Below are 20,461 nucleotides of genomic sequence, written 5' to 3'. Positions count from 1 at the left end.
GGGGGGCTGAGGGGCGACCTCATTGCTCTCTACAGCTCCCTGAGGAGGGAAGGTGGAGAGGGAGGTGCTGATCTCTTCCCCCTGGGATGCAGTGATAGGATGCGTGGGAATGGCTCAAAGCTGTGTCAAGGGAGGCTCAGACTTGACATTAGGAAGCTCTTTACTGAGAGGGTGGTCAGACACTGGAACAGACTTCCTAGAGGCATGGTCGATGCCCCAAGAGGCATTTCGACAATGCCATTAACAACAGGCTTTCACTTTCGGTCAGCCCAATGCCATTAACAACAGGCTTTAACTTTTGGTCAGCCCCGGTCCGGTCAGGCAGTTGGACTAGATGATCATTGTAGGTCCTTTCCAACTGGAACTATCCTATCCTATCCTATCCTATCCTATCCTAAAGGGTGTTGCCCTCATTAAGTACAAGGGAGGATGAATTTGTCACTCAGTACTACTGGCCTTGCTGTGACTTGGCTATGCTGTGAGTGAGAAGGAATGTGATGTATTCCCATAGGAATTTGAAGGGGAAAATGTTTAGTGAGAATGAAGATCATGTTTCCAAGCCCAGCACAATGATCTCAGTAATGTATGTTTTATCTGGAACATGGCTCTGGGTGTCTGGATGATTCTGTTGGAATCTCGTGGATTCTCTTCATGAGCTCGCCTTCAAGGCAAATTTTTTTTTTTTTTCTGTCCATGCTTCAGTTTTAGCCAAGATAATTACTAGCTAATAAATGTTCATCAGCCCAACGAGGAAGGAATCTGCTCTGCGTGATTAGTTACCCTCCTAATCACTCTTTTTGTGATGTTTTGTGATGCTTGCTTTTGAAGTCTGAGGGCGTTTTTACCTGATGTACTAATTATTGTCAAAATAAGCAGAGACTCTGCCTTGGGGAAAGTGGGGAGAGAATTTGTTGGAAAGCACCAGCATGAAATATGAAATTCGGAAGAGTCAGTATGATGGCAAAAAACATAACTATCATCAGATTTGCTCTTCTAATTCTCATGTATACATTGGGGAAAAATACAAGAAAAGAGAACAGCAAATGGTTTAGCTTTTGTAAAATTGGAATTCATAGGTTTGCTATGTGACAGTGTATAAGGTCTATTTTTCAGTAAACACCAAGTCATTGTCTCATTATTACCTGTCAATCAGCAGGTAAATTCTCTGCCATGCAGTCATTGGAAAATACACTTTCTTGCTGGATATGGCAGGACTAGTTTTAGAATCAAATGCATTATTTAATAACTAAGGAGCTTAGTTTTCTATACTGACCTAAGTACAGGGAGTATGTAGATAGCTTGAGACTAGAGAATGATTACTGAAATGCCAGTGAGCAAATACATATACCAGCCCATCTGTGAAAGCTCTGGATTTAATAATTAAGCAGCAGCAGCTATTGAAGAGGTGACTGTATTCCTGTCTTCACTGCATTATAGTACATTGCTTTTCTGATTTAGAACAAACTATACTAGAAAGTATTTTTTATGAAAATAAAATAACTGCCAATGCCCGTTGAAACTATTTCTTCCAAAGGGAGACAATTTTCTATTATGTAAGTATCCTCGCACATTCAGGGCCATCAGATCTGGAATACCCCGCTACCAGGTGGTAATTACAGAGACTTCTTCAGCAGGCCAGTGATCTGTTCTGGTATTCTGCCCCTCACTTCCCATACTCAGAGGCCAAGATAAGCCAAGCAAACACCAGCTGTGTGAGAGAAAGTAGAGGAAGTGAAGCAGTTTCTTTGGTGGTTGATGACTCAGAAGTGCGTACTGCAGTCAAACGAAGGTTTGCAGCAGCCTTCAGACCCGGCAGTGAGAGGTGTCCAGAAAGATTGTGACAGGCAGCCCGCTCTGGAATAATAATGTCTCTGACTAGACCAGTCTCGTTTCTCTGGAGTTCCTGGGGATGGAAGGAGAGAGGGAAAAATAAAATTACGGGATCTGTTTTTAAGTTGGGAGCCGCAAGACTCTAGCATAACACTGCAAGTTTTAGATGCGTTTTAGTCAGTTTTCTTGCTGTCTGGATGCGTAACTAGGCAGCAGAGAAGCTCTCTGAGAGACGAGAAGAAGATGGAATCTCAATCCTTTCTCAATGTAAGAGATTTTTTCCCTTATTTATCTTTAAGATGAGTAGGTGCCAGACTGATGCACTGAAATACAGCCAGACAAGTAAGAGCCAGGAAGCTATGTCCCATGTATGTGGATTTTCTGGATCATCCTAACTCCCTTTGTATGCACGTTGTCTGAGGGACCTTCAGCACTATTTTATTGCTCATTCTGTCAAAAATGCACTGCCATGGCATCACCCCTTGTTATATTACCAAGACGCAAGAGTGTTTTTCCTCTTTGGAGAAGAATTTTTATCTTTTTAAGTTCAAAGCTAAATGGTGACTAAATAGTTAGTGGTGACTAACTGTCTTGGACTGTTACTTGCAACTGCAGCCTAAGAGACAGGACTTCATAATTCACATAATCCCTTTCAGTTCCTATAGCCTTGGATAAGCTGTGAATAGTTGATGTTACCCAAGGTGTTGTGTGTTGGCTCTATCTGTCAGCTGTGCTTTACTCTTGGAACGTCAGAGCCAAGTCCATTTCCTCAACCACAAATTGCTCAGAAGGGGGACTTACATCAATGGTTTTAATGATGACGAATTGATCTGCCTCCTTGGCTGCATGCTCTGCAATTTTGACAGTCTCATTGTTCCAGTCAACAAAGTCCATGGCCATCATTCCTTCCAATGCACTGAGGACAGAGTAAGGGGTAATGGGGAGGTGGAGAAGACAAACGATGAGAAGATGAGGAAGGAGGGAAAAAGAAAGGAAGGGGAAAAAAAGATAAAGGAGAAGAGATTGTTCAAGTATCACAGTTGATAGATTCCTGCAACAAGGGAGCTCAACTTGACATGGCTCTTTCTTCCCTATCAGCAACATTTCATTTCATTATCTTTTCCTTTTGCCATTCTTCATAGCTACATTTTGCTCTGCTACCTCCAGAAACATGTTAACTCAGGACTCACTCTGAGGCCTCCTGCTTGAGTGCATGCACAACATGCAAAATATCAGGGTAGCCCATACAACTGGAGATGTTGTTACGAGGGTAGTAGAAGAGGAATGTGAGACACATCTCATTCATGGTGCTTGGCCCACCCTGCAAAGACACAAGGATGACTCAGAGGTCTGCTGAGACACAACAAGGAGACTATTTCTCCTCAGGAAAGCACTCTTGTTCACAGCTCATGCAGATCCTGCCTGGTGAAAAAAAAGGAATTAATTTCTTTGTCTGAGAGTTAGAAACAGAGAATCAAAGTATCCTCACAAGAGTCTGATAAATAGGCTGCTCTGTGGTTTTATAACTTAAATCTACCTATTCTTTCCTTCAGGAAGACTACTGATCCCAAAATCTGAAACTTTGGAAAGTTCAACTAAAATATTCAGGGAATTAACTGAGTGTGACATCCAGATCAGAATTTTTCAGTTGATCCCTGTGCTTGGAATGGGCCCAACCAAATCAAACACTGTTGCTCTCTGTGAATATAAACTCTGTAACCCTCTTTAGGTTGACTCTTAGTTTCTTGTGCCCATTTCTAAGTGTAATAACGTTATTAACTCCTCTGCATGACATATGCTCTAAAATCAGTTATGAAGTATGACAATAATTATTTACATGCTAAGTTCTGCAAAACTGACACCTGGTCTGAGTATGAAGAACAAAAAAGAATGTGTTCATATTTTGAGAAGTCCAAATCAGATCCAGCTGCCAGATTACGTCAGTTTCTGTATTTGACTTCTGCCTGTCCACTAAATCCGAGTGTTCAGTGATTGAAAACCAACTCAGCTGCAAGTTTCGCTACTTGCATGTGATGTTTTGGACAAGAGTTAGCTTGCATGGTATTAGATGCAAGATAGCTTTGGGATCTGTTCATAAGTAGGAAGGTCTTGCTGGAGAGCTACTGTGCAAGGCATGCCTCAGTATGTCTATGATATTGTGTCTGACACAAGAAGCTTTTGCCAGGGACATATTTGCTTGGGGAAGAGATATATGTCTGCCCAAAAGATTTTGATGGTGCTAAACTAATTTTAAAAGCAATGGAAGATTTGTAGGTAGAAAAACAAACTTACAAAAGTACTCTGTGACCGATCCAGTGTCTGAAAGTTGCATTCGACCAGGACCTCATCCCCCTACGGAACACAGTAGGTCACACTGTCAGAGCTGTACAGGCAAAGCACGCAAAACAACCGATCGCGATGTGAGGAACCAGGAAACTGTGTGAAAACAATGGGCCATAGCCTGAGGTGGAATGAAGGACAGAATATATCAACGTGCTCTGACATCTCTGGTGCTCGCTAGCTCCCCAGCCTGCCTGCTCATGGCTACATCCCAGGGGAGGAACGTACTGATTTGACTATGACGATTTCCTTCATGTTCCGTATCTCCTGCAGACCGAAGTCATACTTATTGTCCTCACAGATGATCACCAGCTGCTCACCATTCCTGGGGAAGACAAACGAGGGGAGAAAGTTATAATGTTTCCAGGGAGGGGTGTGGAATAACTGATTCCTGGATGAAATAAACAGAGACAAGAAAAATCCCCTCCACAAATCATGCCTGATCTCTTTTGTACTGTAGCTCACAGAACGTATTTTCAGCGACAGTCAGTCCCAAACACACACTTGAAATTTCTCACCCAACCCTCTCTGGTCTGGAGTCCAAATATGGACTTTTTACATGTTAGTAATTGTTGTGCATAATGAAATGCACAGTTTAAATTCCTCTGACCCTAGCACAGCAGAGTTGGCAGGCTCTTTAGGACCTCCCTTGCAGACGCAGAAGTATCGCATGTGGGTTCTTCCTTGCTATTTCTACAGTGTTTTGTGATACTGCTGCTTAGGTGATCTCTGCTCTGCTTGAGTGCTGCTTCTCCATCCATGTTACAGGTCCTTAGATCTTGCTAAGTACATCCACAGTGCACACTGCAAGGTGCATCAAGGCACCCAGCGCACAATCCTTGTGGCACTCACGGCCAGGCCATCCCAGCAGCTGTCGCACACCCTGCTTGCTTGTTGTAGGCCCACTTTGTGACTGCTGGCAGCTCAGAGCAGGTGAACTGGTAGGCTTACGCTACTGTCCAGCTAGCTACGCCTTATAGAAAAATGGGTTCAGAAAGGAGGAACCTGGCTTAGAGGCCAGGCTTTACAAAGGTTCAAGTCAAGAAGGAAGATGCTCTGTCACGTGACACATGGTTTTTGTGTACCATGCGACTTGCATAAAGAGCAGGAGCCAAAACCTACTGCTATTATACGGAACAAAATAGCTCTAGCTAAGTCACTCATACTGGCTATGTGTGACTTTTGGCCTATGCTGGGGTATTCGGGAATTAACACCTAAAAAGGAGTCAGGCCTGCCCCTAAATTGCTATCAAAGATCACAATCTGCTATATTCTGCCAAGGTCAAGCTCCAAAGAGTCTGGGGTCTCCACTAATTGGACAAGTGACTAAGAACAACATAGTTATCCTACATGTTACAGGGGAAATCCCAGAAAAAAAATGGTCACCCCAACTGCTCACTGTACCTGAATCATCTCTGTTCAGAAGGTGTTTCAAGCACTTGACCTTCTGCTCTGGAGCCTGTGCTTGAGATGGCTTCAGGACATGGTCCTATCATGGTAAATTCTGTAAAGGTCCTTTCTCAGATATATGCTCATCCTAAGTAAATTGAACGGTTGACTTAGTCCTCTTTAGACTGACCTCAATTGATTCCTAGCAACAAGACAGAACCTTCCATTTTCTTCTGAAGCCTAAGGAAAACTCTCCTGATTATATCACTCCCTGCTACTTGGAGCATGCACTTGGAAGATGCTAGCTAGTGAGACAGAGGGAGGCTCCTCCTCTTCTCTTGCTGTCTAGCATAGCAATCCAAGTGTCAGGCCAGTTTGGGCTGGAGATCACCAGCATTGAAACTGAGGGATGGCTTTGAAGCCGATAGGGTTTCTGATGTCTACTTTGCTCCTTTTCCAAGAGACAACCACATTTATCAGCTATAATGTGCAACTCCTGAGAGACACAGACAGGCATAATTGGGGAGCAGACACATTCACAATGCACCTTTCAAGTTACAAAATCCCCATTTCTTTAGGTTAGTTATAGCAGATCAAGTTTGATTCCTAAGGTTCTTAAAAAGTTTTCCCCTGCTTTTGCCATGTCACAGTTAGGTTACAGAGGCTGCTAGGTGAGTATTTTGCAGATACCACTGGCCAGAGAGGGGAAAATACCCATCAGAAAACCCATGTTTCTGAGATTGCCTTTGAAGGAGCTTCTAGTCACTTGGCCCCATTCCTTCACATGCTGGGGACTGGGTAAAGAGGTGCAGGGCCAGGGTGTTTAAACCATGTTTGATTGTAGGGTGCCATTGGTGTTTAAGGATAACTGAGGAAGGCCATCTTCAAGGGCAGATGTGCCCTCTGGAACAGCCTAGATTCTTCTGAATGGTATTTCATATGTGTGCTTAGAAGCCAAACTAGACAACATCTGCTCTGCTCATAACTCAGCTTTGCATTGGTTGTGGGGGGCCAGGTACTCTCCTGTCTTCCACAGCTTGCATACAGTGCAGTTCAGGTTCCCTGCATACCTACATAATCAACTCAGTATGTGTGGGGTTCCTGCAGAGTGAATCAGCATGTGAGGCAGTATGTGAGACAGTGCAGGGGTCTGGGGATTTGGCGTCAGAGCACAATCGTCTAAGGCAATGTCAAAGTTTCCCCCTGCCATTCCAGATGGGACTCACATCATACCCCAGAGCATGCACCAGCAAAGTCATGTAGACAAGCAGGGAACTTGATCTTGAAGGTGTCGCAGTGAGCACTCTAAGTTTAGAGTGTCACTGCGACATCTTGGGCTACACCCATATTGCTAAATACCATAGGATCGTGCATTGTTCTCTGGCTCACTAGCATGAACTAAGTGTGTCTCCCTGTAACTGTCTGCAGTGTGGTGCTTGTCTCATGTTGGGTCATTCTGAAATTAGAAACCTAAGGAGGAGTTAGGCCTTATACCTATACTATAAAGCACTTGGACTTCTCTGATTCCTCATTGGCTTAAAGCACAATTGTTTTTTAGTTCTGCGTTTTGTTTTTTTTTCAAATTCTGAGTGTCTGAAGTAGTGTTCAAATGCTATGCTGCAGACCATGATTTGCTATTGTCATAGCTTGAAACTGAGAATTCATGTTTCATGGGCTGCGGTGTGATCAGAGAGTGCTGAAGTTTTTAGTGTGGGAGGATGGTGGAGGAAACCAAACCCAGTGTAGTTTTGCCCATGCAGCCCATCGGAACTGGTACACGCAATCCCCAGAACTGTGCCTGTGTAGCCTCAGCGTGAGTCTGGTTAGCAGGACCAAGCTATGCAAGGGCACTGTCTAGCAGCTGACTAGTGTGAATGAGCAGCAGCCCAGTGCTTGAGCTCACTGCCTGGACCTGTTTTATTTAACAGGAGGCACAGTCCCGGTCTCATACTCTCTGCTCAGCTGACCCTTTCCCGAGGAGCTAGTTCTTTGTACTACAATTCAGACACTGAAGAGTCTCTTGCACTGACAGACAGATGGAGACTAATCTGGGAATATCATTCTCATCCAGTCTAGCCCAAGAGGCAGGGACTGATCCTGTGGCACGGGCAGCAATACTGAGAGTTTGCTTCTCTTACCGGTATTGAACAGCTTTTAGTCCTCTTCCAGCCAGGTGGGTGTGAAGCAAGTAGGCAAAGACATGCATATCTGGAACCGCCATCCCGTTCATCTGCAGTTCAGAATGAAGTAGGTCAGAGCCTGGCAGTCAGAACTTAGCACTGCGTTTCAGGCCTGCCCATCAAGTCAAAAGCTTGATGGAACTTGTGTAATTGTCAGCTTAATATTTTTTTTTAGAAGGGAGGTTTAAGACCATTTCCTCATGTAGGTCACTACTGATTGAAAGGTTGCTCTGGTGAGCCTTTCTGAAAATTGCTTTTCTGGCTTTAGGTACTGTGGCATAGTTGTCTGAGTTTGTGGTATCCCATGCTGGGTACTGTAAGCATATCTTGCTATCAGCTATGTAAAAAACTAAGACAAGATACAGGAGAGGTAATAAGTTAAACATGCAGATACATGAACTCTAAGAAAGAGCAGATAATAGAAAGAGTAAAAGCAGAAATTGTAAGACGCTGATCAACAGGCCGTTAAAAGAACCATCAAAATGTAGACCTTAAAAGGTCCAAAGAAAAATCTTTGATGAAAAGACAAAAAACAAGATTACCTCAGGCCTCATAAGAGGAAGCAAACTTATGGGTTGTTCGAGGGGGATTGTGGGACTGTGTAAAACTTACGGGGTATTCTAAGTGGATTGTGGAAATGTGCCAAATTTATTGTGGGATGCTTAGGGAAGAGGTCGAAGGTAGGGAAGGAGAGAAAGAAACATGGGAAAATGGAGAGAGGAAGAGGAGAGTCCAGTTGTACTTAAGAGTCAGTATGCTGGTCAGTATGTTTGTCTGACCAAACCTGGTACCTGCAATTTAGACTATCTTATTAAACTCTGTTCCTAACTATTTTCTGTGTGAGTGTGCTCTCTATACTGTGTATGTGTGTGTGCCTGTGGTTTTGGGGTGGGATGATCCACTAGGAAACTTCAAGCTAGAAAGACCCAAGGTCCAGGCCAGAGACTGCGTAACACAGCCCTGGGCCTGGGCACGGATGCTGAAGGGACTTATGGTCTGCACCAGAAATTGGAGTGACCAGCAAACGTGATTATGTATGGGAGCTGAGTGAGTGTGCTCACAGTTATGTTCCTCTAGTGAACTTCAAGCCTGATTAATCAGAGAGGAGGAAGAGGATTGCGTCATTTGTGTTGTCCATGCTCCTGTGGGTGTTGTTCGTGCCTGTGTGGTGCCTGTAAAGGTACTGTACTCCTGTCTGTGTTGATCTGTTTGTGGCCAGCTGGGTCTGCTCTCTGAGCGTGTGTGTTTGGGTGGGGTGGGGGGTGTCTGTGTCTTTGGAGTTTGCCCCCAGCCTTAGCACCTGCTGCGCCTAGGAAAGGGGAAAGTGGCAACCTCACATCTAGCAGTCCTGGAGGGACCTGTGAATCCCCTGGATCCCACAGTCCATCGGAGCTGATTATTGTTAGCAGCCTCTTGGCTGTGATTTGAGGGATGTTAGATCTCTGCTCTAGAGGTATCTTCTTGACCTGAGAGAGAGCACCACATCCTTCCAGCCTAGTACCTGCCTTCCTACACCAGTACCACACACCTATGGCAGGACAAAGGCCTCTTGCATGTGGTGGAGCAATCTCTCTTGGGGGGTCTTGGGAAGTCACTACATCCCTTGGGTGTTGTTTCCCTTTCACTTAGATGGGGTGAATGGGTATTCGAGCCATGGTTCTGACATGCTTACACAGGTCTGCTAATGCTCTTGGGCCAAATCTTGGGTGTCTGCTGAGCAGTTTTATTGGAATAGATACTCATTTTGCAACATGCAGAAATGGAGGCTAAGACGGACCCTGCACCAAATGGCTTTTGGACATGTCTAGAGCAAGATGAAAACCCAAAGTGGGAAAGATCAAGACGGCTTTCCCCACACTCACTTCATCAAACTGGCTGGAATTGCAAAAGCCGTAAGGGAAAGAGAAGATGCCTGTTTGCAGAATCCCCACATCATGTTTCCGTAGCTCTGGAGTATAGTAGATTCGTACCCCTGAGCTGTCGATCAAACCTGTAAAAGAAAAATGACCGCTCCTTCAGCAATGTCTCCAGAAACAGCAGAAGCGGGGCCTGAAGCGACAACACATATCGTGTCTCTTTCCCAGTCACAGGTTGGGAGCAGGGACAGATTAACAGGAAGGCCTAAGCCCTCCACCCTACCCCTGTGGTATGGTCCACTGTAATGTGCAGCCTCAAAGTCATGCAAGGTGCACAGTTGCACAGATCTTCACTCATAGTGCATCTGGATCCAGCCCTGCTCATAGTCTCAGATGATTCCCATAAAATCACTCCACACTTTTGTTTCCCCTTCTGTAAAATGATAGCAAATACCGTGGTGGCATTCTTCATCATCTGTCATAGGGATTGAGTGCTGAAGGTCATGGTAGAAGCCTGAGGTGGTATTACTAGGTTCTCAGGACTTCATCCTGACCCTTGGTACACCTATTTCTCCCACAGCCACTCGGTCCCTTCCCACTCTGCTCCTTTTTCCCATGATGCCCACACTTCCCTGACGTTTTCCCTGACACTCCTGGTAATATCACAGCAGGAAGATGTGCTCAGCTTTTTGGATGGTAAGACGTGTCTAATCTAAGCAGATATAACTATCTATGTTTCTAAAGTTAAAGTTCTTCCTGAATGGGAGCCCAGTCCAGTTCCTTCTTACTGTCCTGAAGGTGGTACTAAGCAACATATGGAAATGTCTCATGCAGAAGCTGGTTTCTAATAGCCATGTAGGTGAGGTCTGAGGCTTCCATCCTGAGGCTGTTCTTTGTCAGACAACTGCCCAGCATTACCCACCTGGTAACAAGTCAAAATTGCTGTAATGGATTTCTAGCCGGATGTACTGAGGATCCAAAGGTGTCCCTATGGAAACTGCAGCTTCATCTGGAAATTGATAAGTCTTGTGGAAACAGGAAGAGGAGGAATAAAGTTATACAAATTAGTTAGCTTTTAACACTTCTCTGTTGTTTCTTGATTGAAAACTTACAAAAAGAAAGCTTTTATTTTCTTGCATCTCTGAATATTTATTTAGACATTGTTAGAAATCAAAATGTTGGGGGAAATTCTGCCAGTTCCATTTCTTTTCCTTCTGAATCAGAACAAGGAAGAATTTTCAAAATTTATTTTTCACTTATCCTTTTGATTAGTTTCATTTTTATTTTTATACTATTTTTAATAGGAAATGGTTATAGTATGTGTATACTTTGGCAGCAAATTTCATATCGGTATTGGCACTGCATAATATAAAATCTGAATAAAATTAATATAAGGGTTTTGTCTAAAACTTATCTCCTTCCTCTCTCCATCCCCATGCACATGCATACTATAGAAATACAAAATACCTTTTGCTCTGAAAGGCAAAGTGACCATCACAAGATAGATGCTAAAATTTGTGCAGCACTGACTACTAAGTAGGCCACTCAGCCACAAGCACCTATTTCACTGAACTTTTAATTTTACTCTGCTGAAAAAGAGGCAGAGCCAGTAGAAAAAAAAGCAGAAAGTAGGTACACTTCTTTCTGTTATGCAAGACTAGCACAAGGAGATTTTTGTGAAATTAATGGCAACATTATCAAAAGGTCAGAATGAAAGCCTTCCTACGTGACATATAAAACTTGTTTAATGCAGGTATGATGATAACATACACACATATGCAGAGTATCGACAATTACGTAGAAATCGCCACCATCACTTGATGCAGCAGAAGTAGACTCGAGTGGGGACAGTATGGGGAAACTTCCCCAGCTTGGGTGGCCCTGCAGGACCGTGGGGTCTTACTGGACAAGCTGACAACAAGGTACTACTGTTCGTAAAAAGAAATGGGGAAGGGAGTGGGCCCTGCAGACTCACCTGTCCTCCAATAGCCCAGCCCATAAGCACCTGAGAGCACAGGGAAAAATCTGGATTGGCTCCATAGCAATCATCTATGCCACTGGGTAACACGCTGGCATTGCCACAGCCATAAATAAGAATATGATGAACCAAGGTTATGTTGTGGGGTGTTATTACTGGATCGAACTGTAACCAATAGAAAGAGCAAAAAAAAGTTATTGTCAACCCTAAAATATTTCTTTCTCAGGCAACCAGAAAGAGCAGTTAACCATAGCTTAGGCAAACAGATATAATCTGATTTGCAAAATGGATGGTGAACTGGATGATTTATCTACTCACTTCGGTATGCACCAGCAGAGTCCATTTTTCCAGAAAGGATTTGCATCTTCCTATAAAGCGCATCCCCTTAATCAGAATCACAGGGGTGTCTATTTGACCTGTTATGCTGGGCAGATGTGGTTCCAGACTAGAAATGTAAATAGTTTAGCTCATACACCATTTTCTTGGCTGCAAAGCAAGATAAGGGACCTTGATCTCAGGTTCACTATAATTCACTGCTCCCTCAGTTGTGCCAAAAGTACTATAATCAAGATAGTTTAAAGTAAACCCTGCAAATAACCTGGATCTGTTCATTAATCACTGAACTTCTTAGCAGCACTGATGAGATCAGGCCTCAAAATCCTGATGTTACCACAAGAACTGATGAAAGCTCCGGAGTTTATTCTATAGGATTACCTGTCTAATTCTTTTTTCCAGTCCATGGAAATTCTTCCTTATGAAATTTTGTCTTATGCCATTGCAGTGGAACATCTGTTTTTAAACCTTCAGAACCCACAAAACTAAGAAGGGTTGCTTGACCTTGAAGCAAAGTTATCTTAATTTGAGAAGTAAATTAGGCTTGCTTTGGAAAGTTCCTGTTTCTTTATTTTGCTCTTCTTTTTTGCATATTGAATCTTGAAAACAGGACTGCAAAAATGTTAGTTTTGCTTTTTATACAAATATTGTCAGCAAGTCCAAGAACAAAAGCAAAAGTCCTTTCAAATATAGAAAATTCTGGAGGCTCCTTTTGCTCTCAAAGTTACCAGCAGGTAACATGGCCTGAGCTCACTATACTGAGACATCAGACTTGTAGCAAGGTTTCTTCAGGTGTGATGTACATAAAGGCAAAGGTACTTCCAAAGCTAGAAACAAGAGAGAGTTTATCTCCACGCAAGCCGGACAAATTAGTTAGCTCATCCGAATGGCAGTGAAAGACAGATGGAATGCTCCCAAATTTATACTAAAATGCTGTAAAAGACAGACTTGTACACGTGATTGAAGAAGCAAGTCTGTCCTGTCCTGTTCTTTCCCCAGTAATACAGCCTGCAAGTTTACCTTGTAGATATGGTGTTTCTGCTTGACCATGGGCAGTGGGATAAATTTACAGGCATACTTGGTTTCTTCAACTGGAACAGCAAACTGGAAAAGAAACAGACACACGAGTGACCTGAAGGTTCCCCTGACAACTCAACAACGTGCGGAGGGAACTGGAGAAGCCAAAGGGAGGCAGTGCAGGGAGAAGTGGAGGGGGCAGGAAGGCTGATGCATTCAGCAAGCGTCTAATTGGTTTTTGGTTGCAATGAGTGAGAGGATTAAAGGGTCAAGAAGATGAAACTGTATTCTGGTGAAGGTAAACACGTTTGTCAGCTCCACCAGGTCTTAAATTCTTCTTCTTTCAGATTTTTTCTGTATTTTTTCCAAAAGGGAATTGCATTACTAATTTGCCTCTTGTAACATGAACCGAGCATAGGAAATGTCCATTCGGTTCAATCCACGTTTTTTATTGCCGGTTTTCTGGAGTCACAAGCACAACACATGATAGCACTAATCCCACAAATCTTTACATAAAAATAATGCCCTCTTTACTATGGAATGTTGCCCACACTGATCAGCAGATGCTGCTGTGCCTTGAGTGAGTGCTGACTGTGTGGGCTGATGCTGTTTAAAGAAGGAAGGTGTTAATGCAATACCACACTGAGCTGGTGCTTTTGGACTCCATTTGACAAGGATGGCACATGTACCATGAGGTGATGCTAATGGGGGGCTCCAGCTCTCCTGGTAAATCCTTATATCTGACACTGAGATGCTGCATAAGTTAATACTGGAGGCAGCGCACACAGTAGCGTATATTGCATTTTCTGAGCTCTTAGCCAGGCTTGTCACAAAGCATTTAAATGTATTTCCATTATTTCTCTTCTCCGTGATATGGTGTAGTTCCCACAAAACTAAGATGGGAATCAGTAAATATCTTCAGTATATTATAGATATCTTTTTGTGGGTCTACATGGATGGGACAATAGACCTGTATACATACATGCCTGAGTTAATAATTATATTGCAATTCAATAGCACCACAGCCTGTGTTTGGCTCCTTAAATTCTAGTCAAGGGAACAGGCTGCATCTTACAGCATTTTCCTAACAAATAAGCCCTTTACCCTCCACACAGCAAGCCTTCCCTTTCCACTTCATTCCTACTCTTGCCAGCTCTATTTGCATGTTTCAAAGATCAGTCATGTCCATTTCTGCACCTGTGCAATCCAAACCTCCAGCATGGGCATGATCAACTTTGCAAAGAAAGGAGGAAGAAGGGGAAATCTTTTAACATGCCAAGTAAAGCTCTTGTCCAATACTTACATTGTCCAGCCTCAGGTCATAGGTGAAGAATATTTTAGGGTCAGTTGATGGGCTTCTGAACCTCAACAAGAAAAGGGACTTGGAAAATATTTGGCCTTTAAAGAATGGGACTGTGTCATCAGTACCAAAGGCAGCAACGAGGCGTGCTGTGTCTACCTGTAATGGGAGTGTTTAATTGGAAACTCTCCTTCATTCCTTCCCATCAACCACACACACAGGTATTCACCCCACATCACATGCCTTATACCACTACACATGTATTAAAACACAATCCACATACTAGCCATATGCAATGAAAAGTAATCTAAAATAATATGACTGTATGTATTTGGTATGTACCCAGACACTCAGACAATATGTCAGAACACACAAGAGAAAGTAAGCAGTTTAACGCACCAGATTTGTCTTGTCCAGACACAGACATGATTTTTTTTTCCCAAAGAGAGGGTGCTGGCTAGAAAAGACCCTAGGAAAGCTGTACCCACTGTCATTCCACACACGTTATTGAAACGTGCATGGATTTAAAGTGTTGGTATGTGAAATGAAAGAAAGCTGGGAAAAAGCTGTAAGGGATTTATAAGATTTCAGAACCTGCATCATTTTGTGTTTAAATGTTTAGACACTGAGTGTCTGGATACTGTTCTAGCTGTGGAAGCTGTACAATGGTGCTAAAGATCGGATTTTCAGATTTTTGCATATCCTAGAGCAAGCAGATGCAGTTCATATGTCTATATATACTGTTAATGCTCTTTGGGCAATTTTTACAAAGAATTACTAAGGGACTTACACAAAAAGCTAACAAAACTGTAGTCCCGTGATTCCCCACTAGCAGCTACTGTCGAGCATGAATGCACTCAATGACCCGCCTGCATCTGCCCCATCATGTAAGGACAGCAGTAGCCACGGAACTCTGTAGGTTCTTCCCATTCAGAACGGGATTATATTTCTTTCAACTAGTGAAGGTCATTAAGAAGGTTTGTGACCACAAAGGCATCTATCCAGTCATTTGCACATGTATTTGCACTCTGGAAAAATGGTGAATGCATACCTAATTCTGGACAAATATTTTTGAGTGGGCTAAGCCTTGGATAATGCTGATTTACCCAGAGGTCCCTCAAGTAAAAGTGAAACAGTGTAAACACTATCTACATATGCAGAGTTCTGAAACGGTGTGCATTACTGTGCTTGTGAACTTTGGCAAAGCATATTTTTGAAAAATCTCTGAGTTAAAATACCGACTTGGATTGGCCAAGTTTTTAATGTCAGTCAATACCAGTATGAAGCTCTTCCAAGAGAGAAGGACTGAGATTATCAAAGCATTCTGAATTTTCTAAACATAATTCTTACCAAAATACTGCCTTATATTAGGCACATAAAAACCATACTAGATTGTTTTTTATATGTGACAAACAAGAGAGAGACAGAGAAATGGGCAAAATTTTGAAGAGCTGTGTTCAAGCTTAAGAAAATGTTGAGATTCATATCTTCCCTATTCTTTGATGGAAAACATTGTAAAAAACATCAAATACATCAATATAGTGCCCTTGAAATGGGCATTATAAATGTGGCCATACGGTCCCATATTTTTCTGTATATTCCTCTTATTGTACTGTTGTGATAAAAACCTATCATTCTCAGATCTGATCCTAGGGATCTGGGAGTACAGTGGGACATGAAAGCAGGTTTTTTGGGATGTTGCTTCAGCAGTCCCCTGTCTTACTGTGATATCCAGGTCGTTTGGGTCACATGTCCGGAGGTGGCGTTTGAACAGCATGGTGGTGGAGGTCTCATTCTCTGTCACTGACAGCAGTTGGTAGTCCTGGCTCTCGTCTTCCTCAATGGTTGCCTCATCTACCACATGACAATCCTGGAAAAGGAACAGTGGTCAAAGCCATAGAAAGAAGAGAAGAGCTTCCTACACTCCGAGAAGTCATGTTTCCATGTAATGCTGGTGGGACCTGAAATCAAAGCATTTCATTCTCCAAAAAAGCTCCTCTGCTTTCACTGGTGATTTCCACAAACCAATCGAAGAGAACTCACATCCAGTCCCTGCTATATCCAACTGCTCAAGGAAAGAGCAGCCCCTGGGTCCCATCGCCCAGAGGATGGCCTGGATAGGATGGATCCTAGAGGATCTTCCCTGCTCCCTGAGTGACCTGCTCATTTTAGCACATCTGGCTCAACCACACAGGGTGGGAAGTAAAATAAGCTACTACAGAGGTAGTTCAAAAGTAAAATATTTTGGGCCTACCAAAGCTTCTACTTTAACTCTTCGGTTTTCCATACCACCTGGAACCTGGGCCTGGTTATGGATGCTAAGCTCTCCTAGAAACCACAAGCTGACCAATGGCTTTAGCAGCATAGGCATTGTGAAAACGACAAATAATGCATGACTGAGGTAATCAAATGCAATTGTTACTCAGTAAAAAGGCACAGAAACATGAGGCAGAGTTTGAGAAGCATCTAAATGTCTAGTTCCTGTAGAAATCTCACTGGGAACAGAATGGGCCACAATAACTGCTGCTATGAAAATACAACGTGAAAAGGTGGGACTGTGGAAAGGGAAGAAGGATAAAAAGGAATAAAGCTCCAAGTCGACTGACTGAGATCACATCATATTTTTGTGGCAAAGGAGTTCAAATGACCAGAAATGAGAAGGCAGTGGCTGCAGACATGATGAAAATCTCTCAAAGAGAAACCTGAAACATAATAAAGCAAATGTCTCCCTAACGTACAGCTGTTAAGTGCTACACTGAAAAGTTTTGCTGCAGTATTCAACTTTGGAGGGATAAAAGAGAAGAGAAAAATTTTACCAGACAACAGTCTGGTCAAGGAAGAATATTTTCATGTGAAATCCTTCCTGATATTTTTCCTCCCATCTCTGTTCCTTTAAGTGATTGTTTCAAAACCTGCTTACAGCTTTTGCTAAATTTCCCAGTATCTCCTCTAGTATTCTTTCTTCTTCTTGAATTTATCCATGAATTTGGATTTTCAGAATACTCTAAGCAATTTTCTCTAACCCAAATGATGAATTTACAGAGGGACATATCATAGTTTGAAAATACAGCTTTTGTTTTGCTACTATTTTCAAATACCTGTTGCACTCTTTCATTAAAAGATCAAAAATCAAAGATAAGTAGTCTGCAGATAAGCTACTTTGAAATAAATAAAATACTGAAAATTAAATACACCTTATGAAAGAGGAAGGCAGTAAACAGCTGAAAAAACCCCGCACCTTTGTGAAAACAAGCCTTTTTTGCTAGTTTTTCATGCATTGGACATTACTCAGGTGATGACTTTGTTATGGTTGTAGTAAAAAGGAAAATTAAAACAAAAACCAAGGTTGTGAGAGAAAGAGGGTTAGAAGGAAGAACACAGATGGAAAAAAGCCACTTAAACTCTATTTACAGTAACTAGCATATTTTTCCTTCAAACTGTCTGTTCCACAGGTTCAGTGGATGTGATACAGCGCCTACTGAGCAAATGTGGATTTTTGTGGTCATTAATGTGTTTGCTTACTGGAGTGTCTCTGGACCTAAATAATTGGGATATGTTTTCTGATATGTAAAAGAGTTGAAAAAACCTAAAACTTTTGTAGGACCAAAATTATTTTCTAAATAAACAAAGAGTTTCAGCTACCAATGCAGAAAAACATTGAAAATGTTAAACATCTCTTCTGAAAATAATGGAATGTTTAATATTTTTTAAACCAAACCCTTAAATTTTTCCTCTCAGGATGTTCTTTTAGCAGAAAATAAATGCTTTAGTTTTACCCCAAATCACTTTTAAAAAAATCATTATTAAAGAATAAAGAACAAGTGTTTCTTCTAAACAGATGATAATTTTTTTCCCTGTGGTCATTCACAGCCAAAAATACCCTGTCTGTGTCACAATCACAAAAAGATTTCAAAACTTGGTATTACAAGACCGGTTTTGCAACGAACTAATGACCATAAGTAAGGCTAGCTACCTCAACCCCTCCAAAGTTCATCCATTTTAGACAAGCAAGCACCAAGACATATTTCATGCAAAACACATTTTACTGTTGTGTGAAAAGGGAACTGAAAACAGCTGAACAAAATAAAACCACTGTGACTGGCAAACACTTCATCAGTGTAAACTCTTTTTCTTTCTGTAGCAGAATAATATTAAACTGCCTCTTTCTCCTTCACGATTAAAACAAAACAAAACAAAACAAAACAAATCAACAGCCTGGTTTTGTATTTAGCACCTTCAGTGGCATTTTGTTCCTCTAATCTCCAGCTGTTTTAACATCAGGCATCTATCCTTAGTGGTTGCCTTTACAGACAATTTTAAAAACAGCAAGTCCCAAGGATGTCCTATCCTATTCCTAGAGGAGACATTTAAGACTCTCAGGAAGAAGCAACCTTTGCAGGGGAACACGTCTCCACTTACTACAGAGGAAACCAAGTAAATTAACCTTTGAAAAGCTTCAGTGAGGGAAAACATGAGAGTTTCACATCTGACTCCTGGCTGAACTGACCTCTGGTTTGGATGAATCGGAAGTTCCACTCCCAGCAGCCTCTTCTACCTTCATGGTAGGTGATTGCTTTAGTCATAGCTAATGGGTTCTGGCTGTGGTTTTGAGTTGCACGTGGGATCAGTTTATTTGCCTAAACAACATCATCTAGTGCCATCTGGGATACCATAGGGTATCTCTGGTATCTGTTATGGGGCTAGCAGGCATGACACAGGACCTCCAGAAGACCTGGGCTCTTCTGGACTGTCAGTCAGAGGCCATGACAACTAAGGATCTCAAATGGCCTCGGACATCTATCTTTAGCAAGTTGAGCCCGTATGCTTTCAAGCCAATATACTTGGAGCATGACCCTTGGCAAAGGGGGATGCAGACGAAGTCTTTTCAACTTACAGAGAAGTAGATGCTGCCATTTGGGAAGACACCTCCTATCACAATGTCAGATCCAGGCAACTCTCCATGAGAGCTGAATCCAAATGCCACCCAGCCAGTTGTATGGACCTGCAGCTCAAACGTCATCAGCTCCTGTTCGTCATGGTCCCAGCGGAGGTAGACCATCTTTGAAGGATCCAGGAAGATGGAGAAACGCAGAGGTGGAGGTGCAGGCTGACCAGAACAAAAGCATGGGAGGAACAAGAGGAAGAGCATACCCTTGATTCTTGATAAGAGAACTGCCATCATCAACAGGACCAGTGCAGTTTCTGAGTCTTGCTGATACCTTGGGCAACTGTTCTGCTAGGAGGGGCCCAGTTTATATGGAAGGGCATGAGGCTGGGCCTATTGCCAGAAAGGAGGAGTGGAAACCAACTGTTCTATATCCAATTTAACATGTAGGAAAGATCAACACTTTACATAATATGCCTGGCACCCTGCCTCAGTGAAACCATACCAGGCCATCCCATATATATCTTAAAACATTTTTAAGAGCTGTTTTGTACTACACGACCAAAAAAGGCAACAAAGTGTTTACCTCCTGCCCAGTACTGCTTAGGGTGGGTGAATGCTGGCTCTCCTCACCAAGGAAAAGGGGCTCTTCTGACTAACTTGCCTTTCTGTTGCAAATGTTGAAATGAACGTTGACTATGCCACCCTATTGGCTGGTGTGATGATTATTGGCAAGTTTGTTGGGAACGGGCTGGTGAGTCTTGGTGCCATGGCTTATCAGAGGAAGCTACTGTGGCACGTAAGGGCTGGACTGTAGTGGTATAGTAGAATAAGAAAAATGCCTTTGCTCCATGCACTATACCTTGGTGGGAATAAGTAGAAGGAGAAAAGGGCATCATCTGTTGCCCTGCCTAAGACCTTTCAGCATAATGATATGAAAAACAAAGAGCCTCAGCAGGTTTCCAACCGGTTCTGCCAGGAAGTGCCTTGTGCATCTCATCTCCAATTTGCCCAGTTGCATAATCTACTACAAAACATAGCCCCCGTCTGTGGATTTTAAAGGACATGGTAGTTTATTCCTATTTACGTGCTAGGAGAGCCTAGAAAAGCTCATTTGTATTAATCTTCTGAGACAAGTGCTTGCAGAACAGATGAGTAACAGAGAAGGAGAGATATCTAATCTGATCTTCAGGGACAGGGCTTAAACAGATCAAATTGCATATAGATTGCTTGAATGCCAGGTTACTTTGTCGACAGTCCTACTGTAGACAGCAAGTATATTTGTGGTTTCTTTTGTGAATTATGTAATACAATGCCAACATTTTAAATTTTCGCTGCTCCAGAGAGGCCCAA

The 20,461-nt window shown here is 42.6% G+C and overlaps 1 protein-coding gene across 1 annotated transcript; it reads right to left on the bottom strand.

Moving 5' to 3' along the window:
* Window positions 1-2,565: 2,565 nt before the first annotated feature.
* LOC104075545 (putative DBH-like monooxygenase protein 2) lies at window positions 2,566-19,402 on the bottom strand. Its single transcript, XM_009576086.1, has 12 exons — window positions 19,118-19,402; window positions 15,947-16,093; window positions 14,227-14,382; window positions 12,927-13,010; window positions 11,571-11,738; window positions 10,518-10,620; window positions 9,602-9,729; window positions 7,698-7,789; window positions 4,399-4,495; window positions 4,123-4,182; window positions 3,021-3,151; window positions 2,566-2,746 (listed from the first exon to the last, which is right to left on the bottom strand). Exons 1-12 carry the CDS (start codon window positions 19,400-19,402, stop codon window positions 2,566-2,568), a joined length of 1,632 nt encoding a protein of 543 aa, XP_009574381.1.
* Between the last annotated feature and the right edge of the window lie 1,059 nt (window positions 19,403-20,461).

This window comes from Fulmarus glacialis, unplaced genomic scaffold (assembly GCF_000690835.1).
Source record: "Fulmarus glacialis isolate BGI_N327 unplaced genomic scaffold, ASM69083v1 scaffold8964, whole genome shotgun sequence".
Taxonomy (NCBI): Eukaryota; Metazoa; Chordata; class Aves; order Procellariiformes; family Procellariidae; genus Fulmarus; species Fulmarus glacialis.
Note: the sequence above shows the minus strand (reverse complement) of the source record. Positions and strands in the feature narration are given on the sequence as shown.